Source organism: Eriocheir sinensis, chromosome 20 (assembly GCF_024679095.1).
Source record: "Eriocheir sinensis breed Jianghai 21 chromosome 20, ASM2467909v1, whole genome shotgun sequence".
NCBI lineage: Eukaryota > Metazoa > Arthropoda > Malacostraca > Decapoda > Varunidae > Eriocheir > Eriocheir sinensis.
Genome location: NC_066528.1, coordinates 18,527,832 through 18,547,539, shown reverse-complemented (window position 1 = coordinate 18,547,539; position 19,708 = coordinate 18,527,832). Strand labels below are relative to the sequence as shown.

Genomic DNA, 19,708 nt, shown 5'->3' with positions numbered 1-19,708 from the left:
TTTTACAGTATTTCCTCCTTCATTACGACTTAAGTTTTGACAAGACGGGAGTTTCAAGACACCAAACGCCACTGGAAGGTAATCTGATCCTCCTTTTGTGAGATCCCATTGCCTATAAGCTTCCAAGGACCCACTTTTACGAGTTGACAGATGCTGCTCCTAAAAAGAATCCAAAGAGGTGGCCGAAAGAGGGGTCAAGATAATGTTAGTAATACGAAAGTTATAGTACTTACGAGCTAACAAACGCCTGGCGAGAGAAGGATAGGGAGAGTAGATTGATATTTGTACTACAAGTTGCCGTTTTGACATCTCACACAAAGGGAGAGTTTATAATGAAAGTAAATGCTTGTAATATTGGAACTGTAATATACCTGCCGCTATATTTGAAGTTGATGATACGTGTTTTCTCATAATAGGTGAGACTTAGTAATTTATATTAATGTTAGTAATACGAAAGTTAAATCAAAAGGTGTACTCACGAACTAACAAACAACTGACGAAATGTGAACGCCAAGGCAGCCACCAGATGTCGACACCAACCTGCGGGAAAGAGAAACAGGTAAGGTAAAGCATCAGGAACACAGGTAAGGTAAGGAATCAGGAACACAGGTAAGGTAAGGCATCAGGAACACAGGTAAGGTAAGGCATCAGGGACACAGGTAAGGTAAGGCATCAGGGACACAGGTAAGGTAAGGCATCAGGGACACAGGTAAGGTAAGGCATCAGGAACACAGGTAAGGTAAGGCATCAGGAACACAGGTAAGGTGAGGAATCAGGAACACAGGTAAGGTAAGGCATCAGGGACACAGGTAAGGTAAGGCATCAGGAACACAGGTAAGGTAAGGCATCAGGAACACAGGTAAGGTAAGGCATCAGGAACACAGGTAAGGTAAGGCATCAGGAACACAGGTAAGGTAAGGCATCAGGAACACAGGTAAGGTAAGGCATCAGGAACACAGGTAAGGTAAGGCATCAGGTAAACAGGTAAGGTAAGGCATCAGGAACACAGGTAAGGTAAGGCATCAGGAACACAGGTAAGGTAAGGCATCAGGGACACAGGTAAGGTAAGGCATCAGGAACACAGGTAAGGTAAGGAATCAGGAACACAGGTAAGGTATATAATTACTCCCTCACCTGAGACGCCGAGTTAATGAAAACACACAAAAACACATAAAAATAAGGCATTAAGAATCATCATTAACACTACTAATTACTTATAAATGCCGAGGAAATGAAAACACACAAAAACACATAAAAATAAGTCATTAAGAATCATCATTAACACTACTAATTACTTATAAATGCCGAGGAAATGAAAACACACAAAAACACATAAAAATAAGGCATTAAGAATCATCATTAACACTACTAATTACTTATAAATTAGCACAATATTATCCGTGACAATACAACACGTCTTCTAAAATAAAAAATAAATAAGGTCCCGTAAATTCAACATCATCATCATCATCATCATCATCAGCTCTTCAATCACCTACAGGTCAAGTTTGTTTGTTTGTTTTTTAATTATTCTTCACAGGAAATGTTAAAAAAAAGATGAACTCAAATACCAGAATCTCAGTTTCTCTTTTTTTTCTCTTTTTTTGTGGATTATGTAAGAAGAGAGAGAGAGAGAGAGAGAGATCTTCAGTCACTCTTACAAAATTAACTCTTAGGGAATGTCAGACCCTCCTCCTCCTCCTCCTCCTCCTCCTCTTCCTCCTCCGCCTCCTCCTCCTCCTCCTCCTCCTCCTCCTCCTCCTCCTCCTCCTCTTCCCTTTACTTCCCTTGCCTTATCTTCACCTATATTTAACGATTGGTCCTTGTACTCTCTCTCTCTCTCTCTCTCTCTCTCTCTCTCTCTCTCTCTCTCTCTCTCTCTCTCTCTCTCTCTCTCTCTCTCTCTCTCTCTCTCTCTCTCTCTCTCTCTCTCTCTCTCTCTCTCTCTCTCTCTCCATTACTCCTTTCAGCTGTCAGAAAATATGAGAGAGAGAGAGAGAGAAGAGAGAATGAAAAGGAGAAAGAGAAGGAATATTGAAATGGAGGAGGAGATAAAAGAGAAAAAAAGAGAGAAAGAAAGAAAAAAATGGATATGAGAAAAGAAGAAAGAAGAAAATAGAAATAAAAAAGAAGAAATAGAAATAGAAAAAATAGAAATAAGAAAATAAATAAAAAAGAAGAAAATATTTAAAAAGAAAGAATAAGTTAGTAAAAGAAGAAAAATGGGATGAAAATACCTTTTAAAAATTCCTTAGACACCGTTCAAGGTAAATCTCTCCTCCTCCTCCTCCTCCTCCTCCTCCTCCTCCTCTTCCTCCTCCTCCTCTTTCTTCCCTTCCTCTTTACTTTTCATACCCAGCCACCTCTTCTTCTTCTTCTTCTTCTTCTTCTTCTTCTTCTTAATTTCCTCTTCCACTAAATCCTCTAATTCTTCCTTTCTTCATTATATTCTCCTCTCTATACTCCTCCTCCTCCTCCTCCTCTTCCTCTTCCTCCTCCTCCTCCTCCTCCTCCTCCTCGTATGTCAGAAAGTGTCAAAAAAACAAGAAAAAAAAGAAAGATATTAAAACTACTAAACACATCCTCGGCGACTTTTCTCTCTCTCTCTCTCTCTCTCTCTCTCTCTCTCTCTCTCTCTCTCTCTCTCTCTCTCTCTCTCTCCATTAAGCTTTAGGTCAAGGGTCACATCGATAACGCTAAAAGGACCGTGAATTACTGAGTTCTGATGCTCTGCCTGTGTGTGTGTGTGTGTGTGTGTGTGTGTGTGTGTGTGTGTGTGTGTGTGTGTGTGTGTGTGTGTGTGTGTGTGTGTGTGTGTGTGTGTGTGTGTGTGTGTGTGTGTGTGTGTGTGTGTGTGTGTGTGTGTGTGTGTGTGTGTGTGTGTGTGTGTGTGTGTGTGTGTGTGTGTGTGTGTGTGTGTGTGTGTGTGTGTGTGTGTGTGTGTATAACCTGACCTAACCTAACCTAACCTAACCAAGCCTTACCTTACCTAACCTAACCTAACCTAACCAAGCCTTACCTTACCTAACCTAACCTAACCTAACCAAGCCTTACCTAACCTAACCTAACCTAACCTTACCTTACCTAACCTAACCTAACCTAACCTAACCAAGCCTTACCTAACCTAACCTAACCTAACCTAACCAAGCCTTACCTAACCTAACCTAACCTAACCTAACCAAGCCTTACCTTACCTAACCTAACCTAACCTAACCAAGCCTTACCTTACCTAACCTAACCTAACCTAGCCAATGTCCTTTCCCTATTCTCTCTCTCTCTCTCTCTCTCTCTCTCTCTCTCTCTCTCTCTCTCTCTCTCTCTCTCTCTCTCTCTCTCTCTCTCTCTCTCTCGCCCTATCTTCCTTTTTGTCATATATCCCATTAACGTTTTCATACTCTTTTTCTGCCTCTTCAATGCCCTTTCCCTACTCTCTAGATCCTCTTTTTCCAACATATCCATTAACCTTTTTTTCTTTTTCATGGTCTTCAATCCCCCTTTTCACATTCCAAACCCCCTCCTGTTCGACCCTCCCTTCCATCTTCATTTTCCTCTTTTCTTTTGTTTTCATTATTCTCATTCCTCAATCATATCTCTTTCTCCTCCTCTTCTTCCTCCTCCTCCTTCCACTTTACTTCCTCCTCCTCCTCCTCCTCCTAATCTAACTCAATTTCATCTTCCTTACCTTTCTTCCTAAAATTCCTTCTTCCATACTTTTCCTTCTCCTCCTCCTCCTCCTCCTCCTCCTCCTCCTCCTTCTCCTAATCTAACTCAATATCATCTTCCTTATCTTTCTTCCTTAAATTCCTCCTTCCATACTTTTCCTTCACCATTCTCCTCCTCCTCCTCCTCCTCCTCCTCCGGAACAACCCCTCACATAACTATTGCTTAAATGACACTCTCATAAGTAGGTCTGGGTGCGAGAGGGATTTAGGGGTCTTAGTGAGCTCTGATCTCCGTCCAAGGGCACAATGCATTCCAGCTAGAAATCGAGCTAATAGGGTACTGGGATTTATTTCAAGGAGCGTAAGCAACAGAAGCCCCGAAGTCTTCCTCAAACTATATTTAGCATTAGTTAGACCTCATCTTGACTATGCGGTTCAGTTCTGGTCACCCTACTATAGAATGGATATCAAAATGTTAGAATCGGTGCAGAGGAGGATGACTAAGATGATTCAGGGGTTGAGAAACTTGCCATACGAGGAAAGACTCAAACAGTTAAACTTGCATTCTCTAGAAAGGCGAAGGGTGCGTGGAGACATGATCGAGGTTTATAAATGGATGAAGGGCTTTAATAAGGGAGACATTCATAAGGTTTTGTTGGTAAGAGAACCGGGTAGGACACGAAGTAACGGGTTTAAACTGGATAAATTCAGATTCAACAGGGACATAGGCAAAAATTGGTTTACTAACAGGGTGGTGGATGAGTGGAATAGGCTTAGCAGTCATGTGGTGAGTGCCAATACAATTGTCACATTCAAAAATAGACTAGATAAATTCATGGACAGCGACATTAGGTGGGGTTAGATACACGGGAGCTTAGGGTCAAAGGAGCTGCCTCGTACAGGCCTACCGGCCTCTTGCAGACTCCTGCGTTCTTATGTTCTTATGTTCTTATAGGTCTTCTGGTGTCTGTTCTTCCTATGTATTCCTATGTATTCTCATCCTCCTTCTCCTAATCTATCTCTATATCGTCTTCCTTCTTTCCTCCTTAAATTCCTCCTTCCATACTTTCCCTTCTCCTTTCTCCTCCTCCTCCTCCTCCTCCTCCTCCTCCATCTCCCTTTGAAAACCAGGTACGCCAAGTTCACCCTCAACAGAATCCCACACAGCTCACGATTTGCTCTCCCTCTCATCCCTGCAAGCTATCTTTTCAACCACCCTTCAGAGAGCACAGAGAAGAATCCAAAGAGGCATTTATCTATATAGTTCTCAGCGGTGAATGCTAGACTTTGCCCCCCTCTACCTCGCTTCCTTCCTCTCTCTGTCTATCTCTTAGCTTAGCGAGTCCAAGGGAATAACAGGGAGAGGAAAAGATGCAAGATAGGGTCAGGAGCATAGAGAAGAATAGCAAGCGGCATTTGGCTATATAGTTCTCAGCGGTGAATGCTAGACTTTTGCCCTCTCTCCCTCGCTTCCTTCCTCTCTCTGTCTATCTCTTAGCTTAGCGAGTCCAAGGGAATAACTGGGAGAGGACACAGGGACGTTAGACAGAAACGAAGAGAGAGTTAAATTGAACAGGAAGAGGCATTTGGCTATTCCACTCTTATCCGTCTCCCTCTTTCTCTCTTAGCTTAGCAGCGCAAGGGGACAGCAGAGAACACAGGGGCGAGGGACGGAAAATAAGCGAGAGAGAGAGAGAGATAGGGAGTCAGATTGAAGAGGCATTTGGCTATTCAGATTTTTCCTCCTCCCCCCCCCCCCTCTCTCTCTCTCTCTCCCTACCGGCATTTGGCTATACGCGGCGTGATAGGCAAATGTTAGGTGTCGTTTTTTGTGTCATCTCTCTCCCTCTCCCTCCCTCTCCCCCTCCCTCTCAGCGCGTGTAAGGGCGTGAGATGAAAAAAAAATCAGCGTGGGTTGACTTGAAGGGCATGACAAGGGCTGAAGGAAGGGAAGGACAGGGTAACAGTTGAAGGGAGAAAGGGAGGAATATGTGTTTAGAATCAAGAGGAAAGGAAATGGAGGAGTGGGTGAAGGAGAGCGTGGGAGAGAGAGAGAGAGAAAGAAAGAAAGAAAGAAAGGAAGAAAGAAAAAGAAAGAAAAAAGACAGTAAGTAAAGAAAATAAACAAGGAAAGAAAGAAAGAAAGAAAGAGAGAGAGAAAGAACAAGAACAAAAACAAAAACAAGGACAAGAAAATAAAGAAAAGAAAAGAAAGGAAAAAAAGAAAGAAAACAAGACAACACCAAAACAAACAAACAAACAAACAAACCACCACCACCACCACCACCATCACCACCACAACCACCACCACACTCTGACCCAACCCAAGCTAACCTAACCTAACCCCACCTAACCTTTGACCTAAGCATCGGGCCAACCTTTCCCCTTACTCAGCCAGTCTTACGCTCCCTGGAGGACGGGTGACTCAGGGAAGGCGAGGTCACAAAACTGTTGCATAGGAGATCAGGTAGATATCAATAGGGAAATGGGAGAGAGGGAGAGGAAGGGAGAGGAAGGGAGGAAGGGAGGGAAGGACTTGTAAGGAGGTAGAATAAGGAGGGAGGGACAGGAAGGGAGGAAGAGAGGGAGGGAATTGTAAGGAGATAGAGGAAGGAAGGAGGGAGAGGAAGGGAGAGGAAGGGAGGGAGGGAATTGTAAGGAGATAGAGTAAGGAGGGAGGGAGAGGAAGGGAGGAAGAGAGGGAGGGAATTGTAAGGAGATAGAGTAAGGAGGGAGGGAGAGGAAGGGAGAGGAAGGGAGGAAGAGTGGGAGGGAATTGTAAGGAGATAGAGTAAGGAAGGAGGGAGAGGAAGGGAGAGGAAGGGAGGAAGGGAGGGATGGATTTGTAAGGAGATAGAGTAAGGAGGGAGGGAGAGGAAGGGAGAGGAAGGGAGGAAGAGAGGGAGGGAATTGTAAGGAGATAGAGGAAGGAAGGAGGGAGAGAAAGGGAGAGGAAGGGAGAGGAAGAGAGGGAGAGACTTGCGATAAGGTAGAATTAGGATGTGGTCACTGATTGCTTGAATGTAAGGAAGGATGCTGAGTGGAAAGTTGAAAGATAGACAAGATAAAAAAAAGGAAAAATGAGTTTGTAATGAGAGAAAAGGAGGATTGAAGCAAGCGAAATGAAGGAATGGAATGGATAGCTGGGATGAAAAGAAGGATGAAGTGTTGAAAGGAGAGTAGATAGATCGGATATAGAAAGGAAAAATGAGTGATAGATAGATGATAGATAGATGAAAGAAAGAGAGGAAGATGAATGGAAAAGAGTGGATAGTAGAAATATGAAAGAGAGACAGACAGACGGACGGACAGACAGAGAGACAGACAATCACTGGTTTAGGAGGCACAGGAATTTTACAGGAAAGAGGAGATGAAAAGAGAGAAAAGAGAACTCGCTCACTTTCTCTTTTTTGGGGGAGAACTCTGAAAAATGGAACTGTGTGTGTGTGTGTGTGTGTGTGTGTGTGCAATCAGACACACATACAGACACAAATCAATATCACACACACACACACACACACACACACACACACACACACACACACACACACACACACACACACACACACATACATATTCATACATAGACCCTCATAGTATGCAAGGACGTTCCATTGACCCAAAAAAACATACAAAAATAACCTAACTATAAATATGAAGCAAATTGCGACACAGAGAGAGAGAGAGAGAGAGACATACATTCAACTTCTTTTCTTCATTTCTCTTCCTTTTTCTCTTTTTCCTCCATTATTTTCCTCCCCTTCTCCTTCTCTCCAAGTCTCTTCCATTCCGTCAATTTCTCCTCCATTTTCCTCCATTATTTTCCTCCCCTTCTCCTTCTCTCCATCTCTCTTCCATTCCGTCAATTTCTCCTCCAATCACGTGACCTTTTTTCCTCCCTCTCAACCATTACCAAGTTCCTTCCCTCCCATTTCCCTTAAACCTCTCTCATTAATGCCTCTGACCTCCTCCTCCTCCTCCTCCTCCTCTCATTATCCAGTTCCTCCTCCTCCTCCTCCTCCTCCTCCTCTTCCTCTTCTTCCCACTAATCCTTTCGTTCATCTCACTTTTTAATCTTCTTTTTCCTCGTCTGTCTTTTTATCTCTTTTATGCTGTCAACTTTTCCCTCGTTTTCCTTCATCTCTATTTTTCCTTTCCTCTTTTTTTCCTTTTTTTCTCTTTTTTTCCTTTTCAATTCCGGTAACTTTTCCGCCTTTCTCTTCCTCCCTGCTTCGTTTTTTCTTTCTTTTCCTTTCTCTTTTCCTTAGTTTTCCTTTCCTCTCTTTCTCGTTATTTTTTTCATTTTCCTCTTTTTTTCCTTTTCAATTCCAGCAAATTTTTACCTTTCCCCTCCTCCCTTTTTTTTTTTCCGTCGCGGCCTATTGCGCCGGTAGGCTTCTTCCCGGTGGGGCCTGATGGTCGGCCCAGCCCGTTGTGGCGCAGGCGAGTGTTTATAGTGGCGCCATCTTGCACTGGCTCATGCTGCCCTCCCGGAGCTCATCTTTAATCTAGAGGCCGGGTTGACAGGTGGTCTTCTGGACAGCATGTGGGTAGTTTTAAGCCACTCGGCGGCGGCTGAAAAATCCCAGCTTGGTGGCAAAGGGCAGGGATTGAACTCGCGTCCTCCTGAACGCGGCGCCGTCACTCTGTCGACTCAGCCACCGCCTCACTGCTTCTTTTTCCTTTCGTTTCCTTTCCTATTGCATTGTTTTATCAACGTCTCTCTCTCCTTTCCTATCTCTCGCTTTCCCTTTCCTTATCTTTCTGTTAACTTTTCCTCTTTTCCCTCCATCCTTGTTTCCTCTTCCTTTCCTTTCTTTCTTGGTTTCTTTTTCCTTTCCTTTCCTTTTTCATTATTTTATCAACTGTGTATTCTTTTCCTATCTCTCGCTTTCCCTTTCCTTATCTTTCTATCAACTTTTTCCTCTATTCCCTCTATTCTTATTTCTTCTTCCTTTCCCTTCATTCTTGTGTTCCTTTTCCTTTCCTTTTCTTTTTCAATATTTTATCTAGGTCTGTCTCTCCTTTCCTGCCTCTCCCTTTCCTTTCCTCTTTTATCAACCTTTTCCTCTCCTTCCTCCATCCTTGTTTCCTCTTCCTTTCCCTTCATTCTTGGGTTCCTTTTCCTTTCCTTTTCTTTTTCAATATTTTATCTAGGTCTGTCTCTCCTTTCCTGCCTCTCTCTTTCCTTTCCTCTTCTATCAACTTTTTCCTCTATTCCCTCTATCCGTATTTCCTCTTCCTTTCTCTTCTTTCTTGGGTTCCTTTTCCTTTCCTTTCCTTTTTCATTATTTTATCAACTATGTACTCCTTTCCTATCTCTCCCTTTCCTTTCCTCTTTTATCAGCTTTTTCCTCTTCCTTTCCTTTCTTCCTTCATTTCCTTTTCCTTTCCTTCACTTTCATATTTCATTATCAACTATGTACTCATTTCCCTTCATCCCCATTCATTTTTCCCTTCGTATCTTCCTCTCTCTCTTCCTTCAGCTTGCATGTCCCTTCACACTCACACGACACGCCACCATTACCAAGGCTTCGGGGTCAGTTCAGTGGCGCCCCGCATGCGAGGAAGCGAGGGAGAATGTGACTGTAATTATTAGGCCACGTTGATTCTATTGGTCTTGACGCCGGAGTGGAGTTTCTCAGTGTGTGACCAGCGCTTCCCCGGGCTTAGAAAATGGATCAGGCCAAGGTCGAGAACGTGATTGTTGGTCCCGAAGGCTTTGGAAATTACAGGAAGGTCAAAAACTATTAATGATTGCTATAGTAAACGTTGGTGAGTATAAAAGAGAATGTTTGATGTGAAGTTGGACAGCGTGAATCTTATGGAATAGCTTTGGAAATTACAGGAATATCAAAAACTATTAATGATTGCTATAGTAAACGTTGGTGAGTATAGAAGAGAATGTTTGATGTGAAGTTGGACAGCGTGAATCTTATGGAATAGCTTTGGAAATTACAGGATGATCACAGACTATATGAATGATTGGTATGGTAAATGTTGTAAATATTGATGAAAATGGATAATATAGAAAGGAAATTAAGGGAAGGGAAGGGAAGGGAAGGAATGGAAGGGAAGGGAAGGGAAGGGAAGGGAAGGGAAGGGAAAAGGAGGGAAAGGAAGGGAAGGGAAGGGAAGAGAAGGGAAGGGAAGGGAAGGAAAGGGAAGGGAAGAGAAGGGAAATGATGGGAAGGTAAGGTAAGGTAAGGTAAGGTAAAGTAAGGTAAGGTAAGGTAAGATAAGGTAAGGTAAGGTAAGGTAAGGTAAGGTTAGGTAAGGTAAGGTAAGATAAGATAAGATGAGATAAGATAAGATAAGATAAGATAAGGTAAGGTAAGGTAAGATAAGGTTAAGTAAAGTAAGGTAAGGTAAGGCAAGATAAGATAAGGTAAGGTAAGGTAAGGTGAGGTAAGGTAAGGTAAGGTAAGGTAAGGTAAGGTAAGGCAAGATAAGGTTAAGTAAGGTAAGGTAAGGTAAGGCAAGATAAGATAAGGTAAGGTAAGGTAAGGTGAGGTAAGGTAAGATAAGGTAAGGTAAGGCAAGATAAGGTTAAGTAAGGTAAGGCAAGAGAAAGGATTAGGTTACTTCACTTAAATCACACACAGAAAAACATTACGTGAGAAGGAAAGAAGGAAGAAGAAGAAGAAGAAGAAGAACAACAACAACAACAACAACAACAACAACAACAACAACAACAACAACGACAACGACAACAACAACAACAACAACAACAACAACAACAACAACAACAGCAGCAGCAACAACAACAACAACAACAACAACAACAACAACAACAACAACAACAACAACAACAGCAGCAACAACAACAACAACAACAACAACAACAACAACAACAACAACAACAACAACAAGACGAAGAAGAAGAAGAAGAGGAAGATGAAGAAGAGGAGGAGGATGTTCAGGTGGTCTTCGGGGGTCTATTGGTAAGTGTATTCAGCTTAACCAGGTAATGAGGAGACAAAAGGTAAGGTACAGGTATTGACCGAAGCTGAGCACTGCGACAAACACGTTATCTTATACTTCTTCTTTACTTCTATTTAACATGTAAATGACACGTCTCCAAGTGTCTGAAGATTACTCACGTGCTGCCCAGGAAAGGAAAATATAGGGATGGGATGGGATGGGAAGGGAAGGGAAGGAAAGGGAAGGGAAGGAAAGGAAAGGAAGGGAAGGGAAGGGAAGGGAAGGGAAGGGAAGGGAATGGATAGAAAGGGAAGGGATAGAAAGGGAAGGGAAGGGAAGGGAAGGGATAGAAAGGGAAGGGAAGGGAAGGGAGGGGAAGGGAAGGAAAGGAAAGGAAAGGAAAGGAAAGGAAAGAGAAGGGAAGGGAAAGAAAGGGAAGGGAAGGGAAGGGAAGGGAAGGAAAGGAAAGGAAAGGAAAGGAAAGGAAGGGAAAGGAAAGGAAAGGAAAGGAAAGGAAAGGAAAGAAGAGGAAAGGAAAGAAGAAGAAAGGAAAGGAAAGGGAAGGGAAAAAAATGAAAGGTGGAAATTTGAGTTGTAAAAGACTTCAAATTCTCGATACAATAAACGCGCGAGTCTTTTTATGAGTCTCAAGTTAGTTTTGGTTGTTGGTTTTCTGTTTAATATCGTCACCAGGCTTACTTCCTCCTCTTCCTCCTCCTCCTCTTCCTCCTCCTCCTCCTCCTCCTCCTCCTCCTCCTCCTCCTCTTTAGAAGTGCACCGTCGCATAATTCACCGCAGTGGAGTTACGTAAAGAGATAAAAAATTAAGGAATGGAGGAGGAGGAGGAGGAGGAGGAGGAGGAATAGAGAGAAGAAGAAAAGGGAAGAAGGAGGAGGAGGAGGAGAGAGTAAAGAGGACAGAAGGAGGAGGAGCAAGAAATGGAGGAGTAAGATGAGAAGAAAAAAGAGGAAGAAGAGGAAGAGGAGGAGGAGGAGGAGGAGGAGGAGGCGAAGAGGAAAGAGAAGTAAAAGGAGGAGGAGAGGGAAAGAAGAAGAAGAAGAAGGGAGGAGGAGCAAGAAATGAAGAAAGAGGAAAAGGAGGAAGAAGAGGAAGAGGAGGAGGAGGAGGAGGAGGAGGAGGAGGAGGAGGAGGAGGAGGAGGAGAAGGAGGAGGAGGAGAGAGACAGAGGAGAGAGAGAGAGAGAGCAGCAAAAAGTGGAGTAGGAGAAAAAGGAGGAGGAAGAAGAGGAAGAAAAGGAGGAAGAGGAAGAGGAGGAAGAGAGGAAATCTCAAATCTTTTTCCTTCATCCGCAGTCTGTCCGCATGTGATGTCAACGCTCTCTCTCTCTCTCTCTCTCTCTCTCTCTCTCTCTCTCTCTCTCTCTCTCTCTCTCTCTCTCTCTCCTTTTCCTCTTCCGCAATTTCATGTGCAAAAAAAAAGTTACAGAAAAGTTAATAAAAAAAAAGAGTTATTGCCGCGTTGAAATGCATGACGTTCGCGAGTTAATTAATTGAATATCGAATGTGAGGTTTTGCTTTGTTAGTGCAAGAGTGAATTTCGTGCTAAGAATATGTGTTTTTATTATTATTATTATTATTATTATTATTATTATTATTATTATTATTATTATTATTATTATTATTATTATTATTATTATTATTATTATTATTATTATTATTATTATTATTATTATTATTATTATTATTATTATTATTATTATTATTATTATTATTATTATTATTGTTGTTGTTGTGCTATTTATTATATTTGATAGTTTCCTGGTTTTATTTATTTTATTTTTATGTTCATTTATTTGCTATCATTTTTATCTTTACTAATTTTGATATCGAGTGACAAGTTTTGATTTTTTATGCAAGTGTATTTTTTGGGGAGAATATATGCGTTTTATTATTATTATCATTATTATTGTTATTATTTCCTTCCTAGTATAACATTTCTCTAGTGTAATATTTCCCTAGTGTAGTATTTCTCTGATATAATATTTATTTAGTATAGTATTTCCCTAGTAAAGTATTTCCCCAGTATAGTATTTCCCTGGTATAGTATTTCTCTAGTCCAGTATTTCTCTAACACAATATTTCTCTTGTATATTTATAACAATTTTCCTCACCCGAGCATACACACATTTGACAAGGCTTTCGTAGGAGTTATGAGCCTTTTCTGGGGGTAGTTTTTTGAGCCTGGTGGTAGTGTGACAAGGCTTCTGGACCGTGAACTCTATAAATACACTCATGAGAACGCATTTTACCTCTTCTTTTGGGCTTCTTTGTACGGTGAAGGAAATTAGGGGCATATTATAACATTTTCTCACCCAAGCATACACACACATTTGACAAGGCTTTCGTAGGAGTTGTGGGTCTTTCAAGGGTAGTTTTTTGAGCCTGGTGGTAGTCCATGAACTCTAAAAAAAAACTCTCAATAGAACGCATGATACCTCTTCTTTTGGGCTTCTTGTGTACGGTAAAGGAAATTAGGGGCATATTATAACATTTCCTAACCCAAACACACACACACACACACACACACACACACACACACACACACACACACACACAATTGACAAGGCATTCGAAGGAGTAGTGGGCCTTTCTGTTTTTTGGGGGGGCCTAGTGGTAGTTTGACAAGTCCTCTGTACCATGACCTCTAAAAACACACTCACGAGAACGCAATCCACGTCTCTTTTGGCCCTTAGAAATAACTAGAATGTGAAAGTTTGTAGCGCCTAAGAATACGCGAGCCTTACTTTCTTCGTCTTAAAATGCTACTCGTTTCCACGCTCTGACTACGGGTTCTTATAAGTCTCCGTTTGCCCGACATCCTCATCTGCATTAACTCTGAGTCTGGGTTGAATTAAGAAGTGTGTGTTTGTGTGTTTGCGTGAGTGGGGGGAAGGAGGGAGGGATGTGAGGGGGGAGGAATGTGTGTGTGTGTGTGTGTGTGTGTGTGTGTGTGTGTGTGTGTGTGTGTGTGTGTGTGTGTGTGTGTGTGTGTGTGTGTGTGTGTGTGTGTGTGTGTGTGTGTGTGTGTGTGTGTGTGTGTGTGTGTGTGTGTGTGTGTGTGTTTCTCTTTCTCTCTTTTTCTCACGCCATTACCGCCACCTCTTCCTCCTCCTCTTCCTCCTCCTCCTCCTTTTCTTTTCTCTTCGTTTCCTCTTTCTCCTCCAGCTCTGCCACCTCTTCCATCTCAACCGCGACATATTAATCCTCCTCCTCCTCCTCCTCCTCCTCCTCTCCTTCTTCCTCCTCCTCCTCCTCCTCCACGGCTGACACAAAGGACCTCGACAGACAAACACGGCAAAGCTTACAACCGAGATTCCACGAAAAAGACTTCAGCCTCAGCCAAGCCTCGTCCTGACCAACTTTTCACTCCTCCTCCTCCTCTTCCTCCTTCTCCTCCTCCTCCTCCAGAAAGAGACAATGCACCATAATCTATATACTTGATCTCCCAGACTCACACACACACACACACACACACACATCTACACCAAAACACTCCAGTCAGTAGGTATTGTCAAACGCTTCCAGCTCAAACGTCAACTATTTCCAAAGACCAAAAAAGGGATTAACCGGGTTTTCATGAGTGTCTCCTTAGGTTCACGGTACAGAAGAAGGGTCAGTCTACCACCAGGGAATAAGAGTACCCGTGGAAATACCCCAGACTCCCACGAAAGCCTTGTCGAGTAGGTGTGTGCTTGCGAGTCGAGGTGTTTAAGAATACGAGAATGCAGCGCGTGTTTATAAAGGCTTTTGTGACCCCGTAAAGAACACGAAAAAACTCATCTCTCCCACAGCCCCAAAAGCTTCTTCAGAGCACAACGCAATGTTCCCCTGAGACCCAACCAGCGGGCCAGCCACCCAGCCAGTCAGCCAGCCAAGGAAAGAGTGTGCCAGCCAGTCAGTCAGTCAGGCAAAGGAAAGATTGAACCAGTCACCCAGCCACAAACATATCCAGTCAGTTACCCAGTCAGCTAGTCAGTCAGTCAGTCAGTCAGTTTCCCAGTCAGCCAGCCAGCCAAGGAAAGAGTGTACCAGCCAGTCAGTCAGTCAGGCAAAGGAAGGATTGAACCAGTCACCCAGCTACACACATAGACAGTCAGTTATCCAGTCAGCTATTCAGTCAGTCTGTCAGTCATTTTCCCAGTCAGTCAGCCAGCCAAGGAAAGAGTGTACCAGCCAGTCAGTCAGTCAGGCAAAGGAAAGATTGAACCAGTCACCCCGCCACACACATAGACAGTCAGTTACCCAGTCAGCTATTCAGTCAGTCAGTCAGTCATTTTCCCAGCCAGTCAGTCAGTTAGTCAGCCAGCCAAGGAAAGATTGAACCAGTCACCCAGCCACAAACATATCCAGTCAGTTATCCAGTCAGCTATTCAGTCGGTCAGTCAGTCACCTAACCAGTCAGTCAGTCAGTCAGTCAATCCACGAAGGATTGAACCAGTCAGCAAACCACGCACATAGCCAGTTAATTACCCAGTCAGTCAGTCAGTCAGTCAGTCAGTCAGTCAGCCACTCTCTCTCTCTCTCTCTCTCTCTCTCTCTCTCTCTCTCTCTCTCTCTCTCTCTCTCTCTCTCTCTCTCTCTCTCTCTCTCTCTCTCTCTCTCTCTCTCTCTCTCTCTCTCTCTCTCTCTCTCTCTCTCTCTCTCTCTCTCTCTCTCTCTCTCTCTCTCTCTCTCTCTCTCTCTCTCTCTCTCTCTCTCTCTCTCTCTCTCTCTCTCTCTCTCTCTCTCTCTCTCTCTCTCTTCTCTCTCTCTCTCTCTCTCTCTCTCTCTCTCTCTCTCTCTCTCTCTCTCTCTCTCTCTCTCTCTCTCTCTCTCTCTCTCTCTCTCTCTCTCTCTCTCTCTCTCTCTCTCTCACTCTATCTCTCTCTCTCTCTCTCTCTCTCTCTCTCTCTCTCTCTCTCTCTCTCTCTCTCTCTCTCTCTCTCTCTCTCTCTCTCTCTCTCTCTCTCTCTCTCTCTCTCTCTCTCTCTCTCTCTCTCTGTTCGTCCCTCCATCAGCCAGCCTCGCCAGGGGATGAAGATTTATCTCGGCCAGGTGGGGAGGCTGCCGCAGGTGTTAATGAGAGCTTTCAGGCACAGAGATGGAGGTGTGTTATGTGTGTGTGTGTGGTGGGGAGAGAAGGTGTTTGTTTGTGTGTGTGTTTGTGTGTGTTTGTGTGGGTGTGGGGAGGATAGTGTAGTCAAAGTGAAAGGGAATGAGAGAGATAGAACTAGATTAAGAGAAAGGGGAATGAAAGATGGGCAGCAATGAGTTAAGAAGAAAAGGAAGAAAGAGATAAAACTAGAGAGAAAGATAGAGATAGATGTGTAGTGAGTTAAAGAGAAAAGGAGTAGACAGATAGATAGATAGATAGATAGATAGATAGATAGAAAGAAAGACAAGCGCAGTACGAGTGAAATGAAAAAGAAAATCGACAACCAAGAAAAGAGAGAGAGAGAGAGAGAGAACAAACAAAAAGAAAGACCTCCATTAAGTGAAAAAGAAAACATCAGGAGGAAGAAGAAATAGCGAAACACCACCACTGAAAAAAACAAAAGAAATGAAATACGAACACGACAAACGAATGCAAAAAAGGGAAGAAAAAAAGAAAAAGAAGAGAGAGTAGATGAGAAAACAGCGGGTAGTAATTTGAGAGCAGTAATGAGCGAGGAAAGGGAACAGAAGGGAAGGAACCCGTGACGGCGGAATGCGGCGCTGGAATACTAAGAAGAAATTACACGAAAAAGAGAGAAATAAATTACACGAAAAAGAGAAAGAAAATTACACTAAAAAATAGAGAAAAAAGACTACACGAAAAAGAGAGAAAGAAATTACACGAAAAAGAGAGAAATAAATTACACGAAAAAGAGAGAAATAAATTACACGAAAAAGAGAGAGAAAAAATTACACGAAAAAGAGAGAGAAAGAAATTACACGAAAAAGAGAGAAAGAAAATTACACTAAAAAAGAGAGAAAAAAGACTACACGAAAAAGAGAGAAAGAAAATACACGAAAAAGAGAGAAAAAAACTACACGAAAAAAAGAGAGAAAAAATTACACGAAAACGAGAGAAAGAAATTACACGAAAAAGAGAGAAATAAATTACACGAAAAAGAGATAAATAAATTACACGGAAAAGAGAGAAAGAAATTACACGAAAAAGAGAGAAAAATAAAAAAGAAAAAATTCTCTCTTCTCTCTCTCTTAATATTGTAAAAAACACTCTCTCTCTCTCTCTCTCTCTCTCTCTCTCTCTCTCTCTCTCTCTCTCTCTCTCTCTCTCTCTCTCTCTCTCTCTCTCTCTCTCTCTCTCTCTCTCTCTCTCTCTCTCTCTCTCTCTCTTAAAAACCGTTCTTAGTGAATATTGCACAAAAAAACACTTCTCTCTCTCTCTCTCTCTCTCTCTCTCTCTCTCTCTCTCTCTCTCTCTCTCTCTCTCTCTCTCTCTCTCTCTCTCTCTCTCTCTCTCTCTCTCTCTCTCCAACGAACAAACTAACTCAACACACCTTACGTTTTCACCTGTAAGTCCTCCTCTACCCCCCTCCCCTCCTGCATAAAAACAACAAAACATCAATGAAAACAAGAGTGAAAACAATAACACCTGAGAGAGAATGGACACACGAACGAACGAACTTAATTACCATACCTTACGTTTTCACCTGTAAGTCCCCCTCTACCCCCTCCCCCCCTGCATAAAAACAACAAGCCAGTCAAAACAACAAAGAAAACAAGAGTGAAAGCAATAACAACACCTGGGAGAATGGACACACGAACGAACGAACTTAATTACCATACCTTACGTTTTCACCTGTAAGTCCCCCTCTACCCCTCCCCCCCTGCATGAAAACAACAAGCGAGTCAAAACAACAAAGACAACAAGAGTGAGGTCAATAACACCACCTGAGAAAATGGACACACGAACGAACTAACTTAATTAACACACCTTTCCTTTTCACCTGTAAATCATCCCCCTCTCCTCCCTCCCTCCCTCCCCCTTCCACTCCCCTCCGTCCCTACCTCCATGAAAGCAAAAGTGAATGAAGAAAAGAAAATTATAATAAAGAAAATATCAATGAAAGTAAAAACACCCGCTTGAATAGATAGACAAACAGGGAAAAAAAACACCTTCAAATCGACACACCTTTTTGTAGTTTTACCTAGAAAGTCACCCTCGGCCCCCCCTTCCCCTCCCCTCCCCCCTCGGCATAAAAACAGGAAGACAATCAAAACAACAAAGAAAACAACAATGAAAGTAGAAACACCTGCTTGGATAGACAAACAAACAGGAAAAAAACACGTTCCAATCAACACACTTTTTATTTTTTGTAGTTTTACCTAGAAAGTCACCCTCCCCCCCCCCCTCCATAAAAAAAGGCAATCAAAACAAAAAAAAGAAAACAAGACAGACAAACCAGGAAAAACAAACCTTATTAACCAACACACCTTTATTTTTTTGTTACCCGGAAAGTCACTCTCGGCCCTCCACACACCTTCGTGTAAACAACGAAATCATAACAGCGAAGAAAATAACAATAGACGAACTAACTTTCTTAATTAACATACCTTTTTTGTTATCTGTTAAGCGCCCTACCTCCCCCCCTTCCCTCCTACTTACCCTACTTACCTAAAAACAAAAGGAAATCATGCAAAGAAAATGATTAAGAAAGTAAGTAAAAGAAATGACACTTGCATGGATTGACACACGGGAAATCCACCTTCAAATTACCATACCTTTTAAATACCTGTAAGTCACTCTCGGCCCTCCACACACAGGTAAGTCACGCCGAGCAAGTAACAGTATTTCCACTTCAACACGCCACTTTTCCACCACTTAAAAACAACGAAAAACCCAAAAACTTAAAGCAATCCCTCAAGCAGTTTCGTCCACTTTCAAGAACCGAGGCTTTCCGGGAACAGAAGTCAAGGGGAACCGAGCGAATATGTGTGTGAGAGAGGCGGAGAGGAGAGAGACGATGACCTCCTCTCCCTGCCGTGCCTAGAACCTTACTGACGACCGCGACTGTTTGGGAGAGGACCAGAGAGAGAGAGAGAGAGAGAGAGGGAGAGAAGGAGACGCTTGGGAGATTTTGTGCTTGTAGGAAATATGTTGGTTTTTGTTTTTATTTTTTTTCTTAAGTTTTTTTATGTTAATTTCTTATCTTATTGTTTTATTTGAGTTAGTAAAGAGATTCTGGTATCATTGGTCTTCTCCTCTTTCTCCTCTTCCTCCTCCTCTTCCTCCTCCTCTTCCTCCTTTCATTTTCGTGTTTCTTCCTCTGTTTTTTTTTTATTTTAGTTATTATTTTATTTTATTAGTTTTATTTATTGAAAGGAAGGTTATGGTATCGAAGGCTTGGTTAGATTGCCTCCTCTTCCTCCTCCTCTTCTTAATCCTACGCCTACTCTTGCTCATTCTCCTCCTCCTCCTCTTCTTCTTCTTCTTTATTCTGTTCTTCCTCCTTACCTTCTTCCTGTTCTTTATCTTTATCATCTACATCCTCTTCTTATTCCTGTTCTTCCTCTTCCTCCTTCTTCCCCTCCTCCTCTCTCTTTCCTTTCTTCTTTTTTTTCTTTTCTTTCTCTCTTCTTTCTTTCTTTTTTTATGTATTTTTCTTCTTTAATTCTTATCTTTAGTCTCATTAACATCGCCTCAGTCTCTTCTTCTTCTTCTTCTTCTTCTTCTTCTTCCTCCTCCTCCTCCTCTCTTCTTTCATTCTCCTTTTCAATGCATTCAATATTTCCTTCCTTCCTTCCTTCCTTCCTTCCTTTTCCTTCTCTCTTTAAACTCTCATTTCCGATCTTCCCAGCACCATCTTCTCCTCCTCCTCCTCCTCCTCCTCCCCCTCCTCCTCCTCCATGTGTCCAAGAAAATTCAAAGGTGTGAAAAGAAGGCAATGTAGAGGTGTGTGTGTGTGTGTGTGTGTGTGTGTGTGTGTGTGTGTGTGTGTGTTCCTTTCTCTCTTTTTTCCTCTCCCTCCTCTCCTCTCCTCTCCTTCCCCAGTTTCTTCCTCCTCCTCCTCCTCCTCCTCCTCCTCCTCCTCCTCTTCCTCCTCCTCCTCCTCCTTCTCAAGATTTACCTCCTAACTGCCTCTTACGTTGTTAAAACATTTACTGATTTTTTCT

General features: G+C 42.6%; 1 protein-coding gene across 1 annotated transcript in view; it reads right to left on the bottom strand.

Moving 5' to 3' along the window:
• Window positions 1–460: 460 nt before the first annotated feature.
• Window positions 461–19,708, bottom strand: part of LOC127001332 (papilin-like) — a 47,138-nt gene continuing 27,890 nt past the window's right edge. The window contains exon 5 of the mRNA XM_050865819.1: window positions 461–540. Within this exon, the coding sequence (XP_050721776.1) occupies window positions 476–540 (65 nt within the window). The 3' untranslated portion in view covers window positions 461–475. The remainder of the gene's footprint in view (window positions 541–19,708) is intronic.